At 41.9% G+C, this 12,500-nt stretch overlaps 1 protein-coding gene across 1 annotated transcript in view; it reads right to left on the bottom strand.

The window, feature by feature from the left end:
- Positions 1 to 6,774: 6,774 nt before the first annotated feature.
- LOC139766186 (voltage-dependent T-type calcium channel subunit alpha-1G-like) overlaps positions 6,775 to 12,500 on the bottom strand; it is a 1,124,919-nt gene continuing 1,119,193 nt past the window's right edge. Inside the window, exon 32 of the mRNA XM_071694457.1 lies at positions 6,775 to 9,155. Within this exon, the coding sequence (XP_071550558.1) occupies positions 7,720 to 9,155 (1,436 nt within the window). The 3' untranslated portion in view covers positions 6,775 to 7,719. The remainder of the gene's footprint in view (positions 9,156 to 12,500) is intronic.

Genomic DNA, 12,500 nt, shown 5'->3' with positions numbered 1-12,500 from the left:
CCCTATCCCTAGGGATAATATATTAATAATAATAATAATAATAATAATAATAATATATATATATATATATATATATATATATATATATATATACTTTTTTTTCTTTTTCATACTATTTGCCATTTCCCGCATTAGCGAGGTAGCGTTAAGAACAGAGAACTGGGCCTTAGAGGGAATATCCTCACCTGACCCCCTTCTCTGTTGCTTCTTTTGGAAAACTAAAAAAAAACAAGAAAGGGGAGGATTTCCAGCCACCCGCTCCCTCCCCTTTTAGTCGCCTTCTACGACACGCAGGGAATACGTGGGAAGTATTCTTTCTCCCCTATCCCCAGGGATAATATATATATATATATATATATATATATATATATATATATATATATATATATATATATATATATATATATGCATATATATATATATATATATATATATATATATTATCCCTGGGGATAGGGGAGAAAGAATACTTCCCACGAATTCCCTGCGTGTCGTAGAAGGCGACTAAAAGGGAAGGGAGCGGGGGGCTGGAAATATTCCCCTCTCATTTTTTTTTAATTTTCCAAAAGATGGAACAGAGAAGGGGCCAGGAGAGGATATTCCCTCAAAGGCCCAGTCCTCTGTTCTAAATGCTACCTCGCTAATGCGGAAAATGGCAAATAGTATCAAAATATATATATATATATATATATATATATATATATATATATATATATATATATATATATATATATTTTTAACTATTCGCCATTTCCCGCGTTAGCGAGGTAGCGTTAAGAACAGAGGACTGGGCCTTTGTGGAATATTCTCACCTGGCCCCCCCTCTGTTCCTTCTTTTGGAAAATTAAAAAAAAACGAGAGGGGTGGATTTCCAGCCTCCCGCTCCCTCCCCTTTTAGTCGCCTTCTACGACACACATGGAATACGTGGGAAGTACTCTTAATCCCCTATCCCCAGGGATAATACATATATATATTTCTTTTTTTTTTTTTTTGCTTTGTCGCTGTCTCCCGCGTTTGTGAGGTAGCGCAAGGAAACAGATGAAAGAAATGGCCCAACCCACCCCCATACACATGTATATACATATGTCCACACACGCAAATACATACCTACACAGCTTTCCATGGTTTACCCCAGATGCTTCACATGCCTTGATTCAATCCACTGACAGCACGTCAACCCCGGTATACCACATCGCTCCAATTCACTCTATTCCTTGCCCTCCTTTCACCCTCCTGCATGTTCAGGCCCCGATCACACAAAATCTTTTTCACTCCATCTTTCCACCTCCAATTTGGTCTCCCTCTTCTCCTCGTTCCCTCCACCTCCGACACATATATCCTCTTGGTCAATCTTTCCTCACTCATTCTCTCCATGTGACCAAACCATTTCAAAACACCCTCTTCTGCTCTCTCAACCACGCTCTTTTTATTTCCACACATCTCTCTTACCCTTACGTTACTTACTCGATCAAACCACCTCACACCACACATTGTCCTCAAACATCTCATTTCCAGCACATCCATCCTCCTGCGCACACCTCTATCCATAGTCCACGCCTCGCAACCATACAACATTGTTGGAACCACTATTCCTTCAAACATACCCATTTTTGCTTTCCGAGATAATGTTCTCGACTTCCACACATTCTTCAAGGCTCCCAGAATTTTCGCCCCCACCCCCACCCTATGATCCACTTCCGCTTCCATGTTTCCATCCACTGCCAGATCCACTCCCAGATATCTAAAACACTTCACTTCCTCCAGTTTTTCTCCATTCAAACTCACCTCCCAATTGACTTGACTCTCAACCCTACTGTACCTAATAACCTTGCTCTTATTCACATTTACTCTTAACTTTCTTCTTTCACACACTTTACCAAACTCAGTCACCAGCTTCTGCAGTTTCTCACATGAATCAGCCACCAGCGCTGTATCATCAGCGAACAACAACTGACTCACTTCCCAAGCTCTCTCATCCCCAACAAACTTCATACTTGCCCCTCTTTCCAAAACTCTTGCATTCACCTCCCTAACAACCCCATCCATAAACAAATTAAACAACCATGGAGACATCACACACCCCTGCCGCAAACCTACATTCACTGAGAACCAATCACTTTCCTCTCTTCCTACACGTACACATGCCTTACATCCTCGATAAAAACTTTTCACTGCTTCTAACAACTTGCCTCCCACACCATATATTCTTAATACCTTCCACAGAGCATCTCTATCAACTCTATCATATGCCTTCTCCAGATCCATAAATGCTACATACAAATCCATTTGCTTTTCTAAGTATTTCTCACATACATTCTTCAAAGCAAACACCTGATCCATACATCCTCTACCACTTCTGAAACCACACTGCTCTTCCCCAATCTGATGCTCTGTACATGCCTTCACCCTCTCAATCAATACCCTCCCATACAATTTGCCAGGAATACTCAACAAACTTATACCTCTGTGATTTGAGCACTCACTCTTATCCCCTTTGCCTTTGTACAATGGCACTATGCACGCATTCCGCCAATCCTCAGGCACCTCACCATGAGTCATACATACATTAAATAACCTTACCAACCAGTCAACAATACAGTCACCCCCTTTTTTTTTATAAATTCCACTGCAATACCATCCAAACCTGCTGCCTTGCCGGCTTTCATCTTCCGCAAAGCTTTTACTACCTCTTCTCTGTTTACCAAATCATTTTCCCTAACCCTCTCACTTTGCACACCACCTCGACCAAAACACCCTATATCTGCCACTCTATCATCAAACACATTCAACAAACCTTCAAAATACTCACTCCATCTCCTTCTCACATCACCACTACTTGTTATCACCTCCCCATTTGCGTCCTTCACTGAAGTTCCCATTTGCTCCCTTGTCTTACGCACTTTATTTACCTCCTTCCAGAACATCTTTTTTATTCTCCCTAAAATTTAATGATACTCTCTCACCCCAACTCTCATTTGCCCTTTTTTTCACCTCTTGCACCTTTCTCTTGACCTCCTGTCTCTTTCTTTTATATGTCTCCCACTCAATTTCATTTTTATATATATATATATATATATATATATATATACATATGGGGAAAGGGGAGAAAGAATACTTCCCATGCTTTGCCCACGTGTCATTAAAGGGGACTAAAGGGGACAGGAGCCGGGTCTAGAAACCCTTCTCTCCTTGTATTCTAACTTTCTAAAAGGGGAAACAGAAGAAGGAGTCATGCGGGGAGTGCTCATCCTCCTCAAAGGCTCAGATTGGGGTTGTAAATGTGTGTGGATGTAACCAAGATGAGAAAAAAGTAGAGATAGGTAGTATGTTTGAGGAAAGAAACCTGGGTGTTTTGACTCTGAGTGAAACAAAGCTCAAGGATAAAGGGGAAGAGTGGTTTGGGAATGTGTTGGGAGTAAAGTCAGGGGTGGTGGGAAGACAAGAGCAAAGGAAGGAGCAGCACTACTCCTGAAGTACGAGTTGTGGGAGTATGTGACAGAGTGTAAGAAAGTAAAATAGATTGATATGGGTAAAACTGAAAGTGGAGAGATGGGTGATTATTGGTGCCAATGCATCTGGTCATGAGAAGAAAGATCATGAGAGGCAAGTGTTTTGGGAGCAGCTGAGCGAGTGTTTTAGCAGCTTTGGTGCATGAAACTGGGTTATAGTGATGGGTGATTTCAATGCAAAGGTGAGTAATGTGGCAGTTGAGGGTATAATCAATGTTCATGGGTGTTCAGTGTTGTAAATGGGAATGGTGAAAAGCTTGTAGATTTGTGTGCTGAAAAAGGATTGGTGACTGGGAATACCTGGTTTAAAAAGAGAGATACACATAAAGTATACATATGTAAGTAGAAGAGATGGCCAGAGAGCATCAGTGGGTTACGTGTTGATTGATTGGCGCATGAAAAAGAGACTTTTGGATGTTAATGTGCTGAGAGGGGCAACTGGAAGGATGTCTGATCATCATCTTGTGGAGGTGAAGGTGAAGATTTGTAGAGATTTTCAGAAAAGAAGAGAGAATGTTGGGGTGAAGAGCATGGTAAGAGTAAGTGAGCATGGAAAGAAGACTTGTGTGGGGAAGTAACAGGAGAGATTGAGTACAGAATGAAAAAGATGAGAGGAGATGACGTAAGGGGAATGGGGAAGGAATGAGATGTATTTAGGGAAGCAGTGATGGCTTGTGCAAAAGATGCCTGTGACATGAGAAAGGTGGTGAGATGGGCAGATTAGAGAGGAGAGAGAGTGGTCGGATGAAGAATTAAGATTATTAGTGAAAGAGAAGAGAGAGGCATTTGGATGAATTTTGCAGGGATATAGTGCAAATGACTGAGAGATGTATAAAAGAAAGAGGCAGGAGGTCAAGAGAAAGGTGCAAGAGGTGAAAGAGAGGGCAAATGACAGTTGGGGTGAGAGAGTATCAATATATTTTAGGGAGAATATAAAGATGTTCTGCAAGGAGGTAAATAAAGTGCATAAGACAAGAGAACAGGTGGGAACATCAGTGAAGGGGGGCAAAATAGGGAGGTAATAAGTAATGGTGAGGTGAGAAGGAGATGGATAGAGTATTTTGAAGGTTTGTTGAATGTGTTTGATGATAGAGTGGCAGATATAGGGCGTTTTGGTCAAGGTAGTGTGCGAAATGAGGGGGTCACGGAGAATGGTTTGGTAAACAGAAAGAGGTAGTGAAAGCTTTGTGGATGATGAAAGCTGGCAAAGCAGCGGGTTTGGATGGTATTGCAGTGGAATTTATCAAAAGGGGTGACTGTTGTTGACTGGTAGGTGAGGATATTCAATGTATGTATGGTTCATGGTGAAGTGCCTGAAGATTGGCAGAATGCATGCATAGTGCCATTATACAAAGGCAAAGGGGATAAAAGTGAGTGTTCAATTTACAGAGGTAAAAGTTTGTTAAATACTCCCGGGAAATTATATCAGAGGGTGAAGGCATGTACAGAACATCAGATTGGGGAAGAGCAGTGAGGTTTCAGAAGTGGTAGAGAATGTGTGGATCAGGTGTTTGCTTTGAAAAATGTATGTGAGAAAATACTTAGAAAAACAAATGGATTTGTATGAAGCATATATGGATCTGGAGAAGGGATACGATAGAGGTGACAGAGATACTCTGTGGAAGGTATTAAGATTATATGATGTGGGAGGTAAGTTGCTAGAAGCAGTGAAAAGGTTTTATCGAGGATGTAAGGCATGTGTATGAGTAGGAAGAGAGGAAAGTGATTGGTTCCCAGTGAATGTTGGTTTGCGGCAGGGGTGCGTGATGTCTCCATGGTTGTTTAATTTATGTATGGATGGAGTTGTTAGGACAGTGAATGCAGGAGATTTGGAGAGAGGGGCAAGTATGTACACTGTTGTGGATGAAAGGGCTTGGGGAGGTCGTCAGTTGTTTGCTGATGATACAGCGCTGGTAGCTGATTCGGGTGAGAAACTGCAGAAGCTTGTGACTGAGTATGGTAAAGTGTGAGAAAGAAGAAAGTACAAGGTGAATGTGAATAAGAGCACGGTTATTAGGTTCAGTAGGGTTGAGGGACAAATCAATTATGAGGTAAGTTTGAATGAAGAAAAACTCGAGGAAGTGAAGTGTTTTAGATATCTGGGAGTGGATTTATCAGCGGATAGAACCATGAAAGTGGAAGTGAGTCATAGGATGGGGGAGGGGGTGAAGGTTCTGGGAGCATTGAAGAATGTGTGGAAGATGAGAACATTATCTCGGAGAGCAAAAATGGGTATGTTTGGAGGAATAGTGGTTCCAACAATGTTATATGGTTGCGAGGCATGGGCTATAGATAGGGTTGTGTGGAGGAGGGTAGATGTGTTGGAAATGAGACATTTGAGGACAATATGTAGTGTGAGGTGGTTTGATTGAATAAGTAATGAAAGGATAAGAGAGATATGTGGTAATAAAAAGAGTGTGGCTGAGAGAGCAGAAGAGGGTGTATTGAAACGGTTTGGTCACATGGAGAGAATGAGCGAGGAAAGATTGACAAAGAGGATATATGTGTCGGAGGTGGAGGGAACGAGGAGAAGTGGGAGATCAAATTGGAGGTGGAAAGATGGAGTGAAAAAGATTTTGTGTGATCGGGGCCTGAACATGCAGGAGGGTGAAAGGAGGGCAAGGAATAGAGTGAATTGGATCGATGTGGTATACCGGGGTTGACGTGCTGTCAGTGGATTGAATCAGGGCATGTGAAGCGTCTGGGGTAAACCATGGAAAGTTGTGTGGGGCCTGGATGTGGAAAGGGAGCTGTGGTTTTGGGCATTATTGCGTGGCAGCTAGAGACTGAGTGTGAACGAATGGGGCCTTTGTTGTCTTTTCCTAGTGCTACCTCGCACACATGAGGGGGGAGGGGGATGGTATTCCATGTGTGGCGAGGTGGCTATGGGAGTGAATGGGGGCAGACAGTGTGAATTGTGTGCATGGGTATATATGTATGTGTCTGTGTATGTATATATATGTGTACATTGAGATGTATAGGTGTGTATATTTGCGTGTGTGGACGTGTGTGTGTGTAGACATTGTGTATGGGGGTGGGTTGGGCCATTTCTTTCGTCTGTTTCCTTGCGCTACCTCGCAAACGCGGGAGACAGCGACAAAGCAGAAAAAAAATATATATATATTATTTTTATCATCATTATTATTATTATCATTTAGAACACATGCTCATCAGTCATGCAATTATAAAGAATTGTTCCCAAAGACCAGAGCAGTATAAGCCCAAATGGAGGTAATTCTCAGGAATATTACACTGTCTCATATATTAGTTTTATAGATTTAATCTATACCACAGACAGACCTTATGCTTTTCATATACAAAAAATACCACATTTAGGCAAAACCAAAGAAACAATATGTTTGCACAGCACGAAAGAAGATGCTAGCTTACTAAAAATTCTGGTAAACTTGAATTCATTTCATCAATAAATTTGTTTTTCAAGTACTTACATTCATAATGGAACAGAACACCCCTGTGATACTCCTGGTGGCTTGTTCTCTTTACTTGTCCCATAGACTTTACTCACTCTATACTGGTGTGCATTTCTGTAATCCTTAATTAAAGCTAATATATATATATCATATTCATATTGTTAATCACAGCTCTGCCTTATATTAAACTATAAAACCTTTTTATAAACTTTCCAACCTATATACAGCTGTCACAATAACACTGTAGTTCATATAATAGCTGAGGATATATGAACATCTGACATACAATGTATGATATAATGTTATGCATAAGATTAATGCAACTAACTGCTACGATGCATTACCCAGAAGAGACAATGATGACCTACAAGAAATAAATAATGATAACAAGATTATGATGTGTTTATGAAGTTTATGAGAAGCTGGGATGAACACTTCCACCTTCCTTACTTGTAGTTACTTAAAGCAACCAAAGTTTGATAACTTTTACCACCTGTCAAAGCTTTTGGATGATATCATTCACACTTCAATACCACCAAAAGTTCTGAAGCCAGGGCACATAGTGAAGTCTCATATAAAACTTAATTTCAAATATCTCTGATTATATTTGGCAGCACTTTTGATAATGTATCATCTGGCACATAGCACAATGCTCAAACTTATCAATGAAGAAATTTATGAGCAGCTTGATTTTGGCATTCACTAGCTTGGATGGCACATGTTCTCTACTAGCATGGTCCAACTTGCCTGGTCCCTACTAGTATGGTGTCCACTTTCACTAGGACTCAGTACCTGAGTGTCGATATTTGCTTCGTCCTTGAATATAACATTTTTGTCCTGATGGCAACCTATGTGCTCTGGACTGTGGTCGAGGATTACCCAGTTGTAACCCAATGGTTGATGAAGGCCATGGTAGAGAATGCTCTGGCCGAGAAGGCCAAAACTGATTATCCTCATGCCTTGAAAGCCACAGCTGGCTACCCTCAGACCTGAGACAAGGGTGCATATTTTGTAACTGGGGGGGAAGTGGTTGGCTACTTTCAGCTAGGGAAGGCTGAAAGTCTCTGTGTAGGGTGGTGGGTGAACGAGATGAGAAATGGTTGTACCCTCCTGCCCTCAGTTCACTTAAAGAGCTAAAAGGTTGTGCTAAATTGGCTAGTTCACTCAGGGAAGAGTTAACTGGGGCTGAGAGTGGTGCAGAAAGGGGTGTAGGTGAAAGCCGTGAGGAGTAGGAGGAATCAGTGGAATCTGATGTGCTTTTGGATGGGTCTGGAGAACTCTTAAATGGAGCATTTGCTGGTTCACTAACTGGGGAAGACAAAAGAGGAGATGGAGATGAAGAATGAGGTGAAGCTGTAGCAGACAGGGCATCAATTCCCTCACTCCCTGGTGATGAATCAAGCGAGGGTATTTCATGAGGTACACCTTCTAATGTGAAAGAATCACTACTTGAAGCTAATGTGGCATCATCATCATCAGCAAACACATGAGGTGGGGGCAGAGCAATCTGGGGATGAGGGCTGAGAACCTGAGTGTTATCCTTAGCTGTAGAAGTACCAGAGGTAATAGTTGCCAAAGGGGATGGTCCTGATGACAAGCGTGATGCAACAGACATTTCTTCACTAGAGCACACAGAACAAGAAGTGGAGTCCATGTCTACTCGTCCACCCAGCTCTGGCACATTATCAAAACTAGCCATTAATGTCTGCTTAAGAGAGTCGTCTAGGCTCACCTTGTGTCCTCCACCGCTACTGAATTCCTGACAATTACGCCATCGAGACTGTCGCTGAGCACGCTGTGATGCCAGGCTACCCTGATCCTTAAGTAGTTGAGAGCTTGGTCCCTGTGCCTGACCATCACTCACACTTACATCATCATCCCCCTCAAAGCTTCCAGCTAAAGGAGCTCCATTTGTGACCTTCTTGTTGTTTTCTTTTTCTACAAGTGGCTGTGTTGGTGTGCTGGAACCAGTTCGTGCTCCTACAGAAGGCATCTGCCTCAGGTTGGTAATGGATACTTTATCTACTGGCTCATCAGGAGAAGGGCGCTTAAGGTTGGGATTGTATAGGTCTTCCTCATGGGTAAATGGTGGCAGATGTGTAGTTGGTGTAACGCCTTCTACCTCAAAGCCCCGACCATTGATGTTGATGCTAGGGATGTTCAAGGATGTGTCTACTCGGATGTCAGGTAGACCAGGAGTCAATGGTGGAGAAGCTATTAGGAAAAGAACATGTACAACAGGCATCAACAATTGTTATATACATATTAGTATCACTCAGTTAAAAAGTTCTCAATACAAAGATTTCCAACAAATATCTCTCATTCTTCTCTTGTAATCAACTATACTGTTCATTATACTTTATAATTCTTACCGTTCATTGTACTTTACAATTCTATCATGGAATGTGCTTATGTTGAGTAGCAAAGGTACACAAAAATATATACACACCCAACCAATTTCTTATATATATAAGATTTCTCAGAAGAAAATTAGCCAATCAAAATACAACCAAACCAGTCCTATACCCTAGAGAGAAAATATGGACTATTTCGGTGAAAGTTCTAGGTATAAATAACTACATATATATATAAGTCTCCATGGTTGTTTGATTTGTTTATGGATGGGGTTGTTAGGGAGGTGAATGCAAGAGTTTTGGAAAGAGGGCCGAGTATGCAGTCTGTTGTGGATGAAAGAGCTTGGGAAAAGAGTCAGTTGTTGTTCGCTGATGATACAGCACTGGTGGCTGATTCAGGTGAGAAACTGCAGAAGCTGGTGACTGAGTTTGGTGAAGTGTGTGAAAGAAGAGAGCTGAGAGTAAATGTGAATAAGAGCAAGGTTACTAGGTACAATAGGGTTGAGGGTCAAGTTAATTGTGAGGTAAGTTTGAATGGAGAATAACTGGAGAAATTGAAGTGTTTTAGATATCTGGCAGTGGATGGAACCAAGGAAGCGGAAGTGTCATAGGATGGGGGAGGGGGCAAAAGTTCTGGGAGCGTTGAAAAATGTGTGGAAGTTGAGAACGTTATCTTGGAAAGCAAAAATGGGTATGTCTGAAGGAATTGTGGTTCCAACAATGTTATACGGTTGTGAGGTGTGGGCTATAGATAGAGTTGTGCGGAGGAGGGTGGATGTGCTGGAAATGAGATGTTTGAGGACAATATGTGGTGTGAGGTGGTTTGATTGAGTAAGTATGAAAGGGTGAGAGAGATGTGTGGTAATGAAAAGAGTGTGGCTGAGAGAGCAGAAAAGGGTGTTTTGAAATGGTTTAGTAACATGGAGAGAATGAGTGAGGAAAGATTGACAAAGAGGATATATGTGTCAGAGGTGGAGGGAACGAGGAGAAGTGGAAGACCAAACTGGAGGTGGAAAGATGGAGTGATTAAGATTCTGAGTGATCAGGGCCTGAACATGCAGGAGGGTGAAAGGCATGCAAGGAATAGAGTGAATTGGAACGATGTGGTATACCGGGGTCGATGGACTGAACCAGGGCATGTGTATCTGGGGTAAACCATGGAAAGTTTTGTGGGACCTGGAAGTGGAAAGGGAGCTGTGGTTTCAGTGCATTATACATGACAGCTAGAGACCGAGTGTAAACGAATGTGGCCTTTGTTGTCTTCTCCTAGTGCTACCTCGCGCACATGCGGGGGGAGGGGGTTTTCATTTCATGTGTGGCGGGGAGGCGACAGGAATGAATAAGGGGAGACAGTATGAATTATGTACATGTGTATATATGTATATGTCTGTGTGAGTATATATATATGTATAAGTTGAGATGTATAGGTATGTGTAGGTGCGTGTGTGGACGTGTATGTATATACATACGTATGTGGGTGGGTTGGGCCATTCTTTTGTCAGTTTCCTTGCACTACCTTGCTAGAGCGGAAAACATCAACAAAGTATAATAAATGAATATATATATATATATATATATATATATATATATATATATATATAGATATATATATATATATATATATATATATATATATATATATATTTTTTTTTTTCTTTTTTTTTTTTGCTTTGTCGCTGTCTCCCGCGTTTGCGAGGTAGCGCAAGGAAACAGACGAAAGAAATGGCCCAACCCACCCCCATACACATGTATATACATACGTCCACACACGCAAATATACATACCTACACAGCTTTCCATGGTTTACCCCAGACGCTTCACATGCCTTGATTCAATCCACTGACAGCACGTCAACCCCGGTATACCACATCGCTCCAATTCACTCTATTCCTTGCCCTCCTTTCACCCTCCTGCATGTTCAGGCCCCGATCACACAAAATCTTTTTCACTCCATCTTTCCACCTCCAATTTGGTCTCCCTCTTCTCCTCGTTCCCTCCACCTCCAACACATATATCCTCTTGGTCAATCTTTCCTCACTCATTCTCTCCATGTGACCAAACCATTTCAAAACACCCTCTTCTGCTCTCTCAACCACGCTTTTTTTATTTCCACACATCTCTCTTACCCTTACGTTACTTACTCGATCAAACCACCTCACACCGCACATTGTCCTCAAACATCTCATTTCCAGCACATCCATCCTCCTGCGCACAACTCTATCCATAGTCCACGCCTCGCAACCATACAACATTGTTGGAACCATTGTTCAAACATACCCATTTTTGCTTTCCGAGATAATGTTCTCGATTTCGACACATTCTTCAAGGCTCCCAGAATTTTCGCCCCCTCCCCCACCCTATGATCCACTTCCGCTTCCATGTTTCCATCCGCTGCCAGATCCACTCCCAGATATCTAAAACACTTCACTTCCTCCAGTTTTTCTCCATTCAAACTCACCTCCCAATTGACTTGACCCTCAACCCTACTGTACCTAATAACCTTGCTCTTATTCACATTTACTCTTAACTTTCTTCTTTCACACACTTTACCAAACTCAGTCACCAGCTTCTGCAGTTTCTCACATGAATCAGCCACCAGCGCTGTATCATCAGCGAACAACAACTGACTCACTTCCCAAGCTCTCTCATCCACAACAGACTTCATCCTTGCCCCTCTTTCCAAAACTCTTGCATTCACCTCCCTAACAACCCCATCCATAAACAAATTAAACAACCATGGAGACATCACACACCCCTGCCGCAGACCTACATTCACTGAGAACCAATAACTTTCCTCTCTTCCTACACGTACACATGCCTTACATCCTCGATAAAAACTTTTCACTGCTTCTAACAACTTGCCTCCCACACCATATATTCTTAATACCTTCCACAGAGCATCTCTATCAACTCTATCATATGCCTTCTCCAGATCCATAAATGCTACATACAAATCCATTTGCTTTTCTAAGTATTTCTCACATACATTCTTCAAAGCAAACACCTGATCCACACATCCTCTACCACTTCTGAAACCACACTGCTCTTCCCCAATCTGATGCTCTGTACATGCCTTCACCCTCTCAATCAATACCCTCCCATATAATTTACCAGGAATACTCAACAAACTTATACCTCTGTAATTTGAGCACTCACTCTTATCCCCTTTGCCTTTGTACAATGGCACTATGCATGCATTCCGCCA

Source organism: Panulirus ornatus, chromosome 57 (assembly GCF_036320965.1).
Source record: "Panulirus ornatus isolate Po-2019 chromosome 57, ASM3632096v1, whole genome shotgun sequence".
Lineage (NCBI taxonomy): Eukaryota > Metazoa > Arthropoda > Malacostraca > Decapoda > Palinuridae > Panulirus > Panulirus ornatus.
The sequence above is the reverse complement of the archived record's forward strand: the minus strand, read 5'-3'. Positions and strand labels throughout refer to the sequence as shown.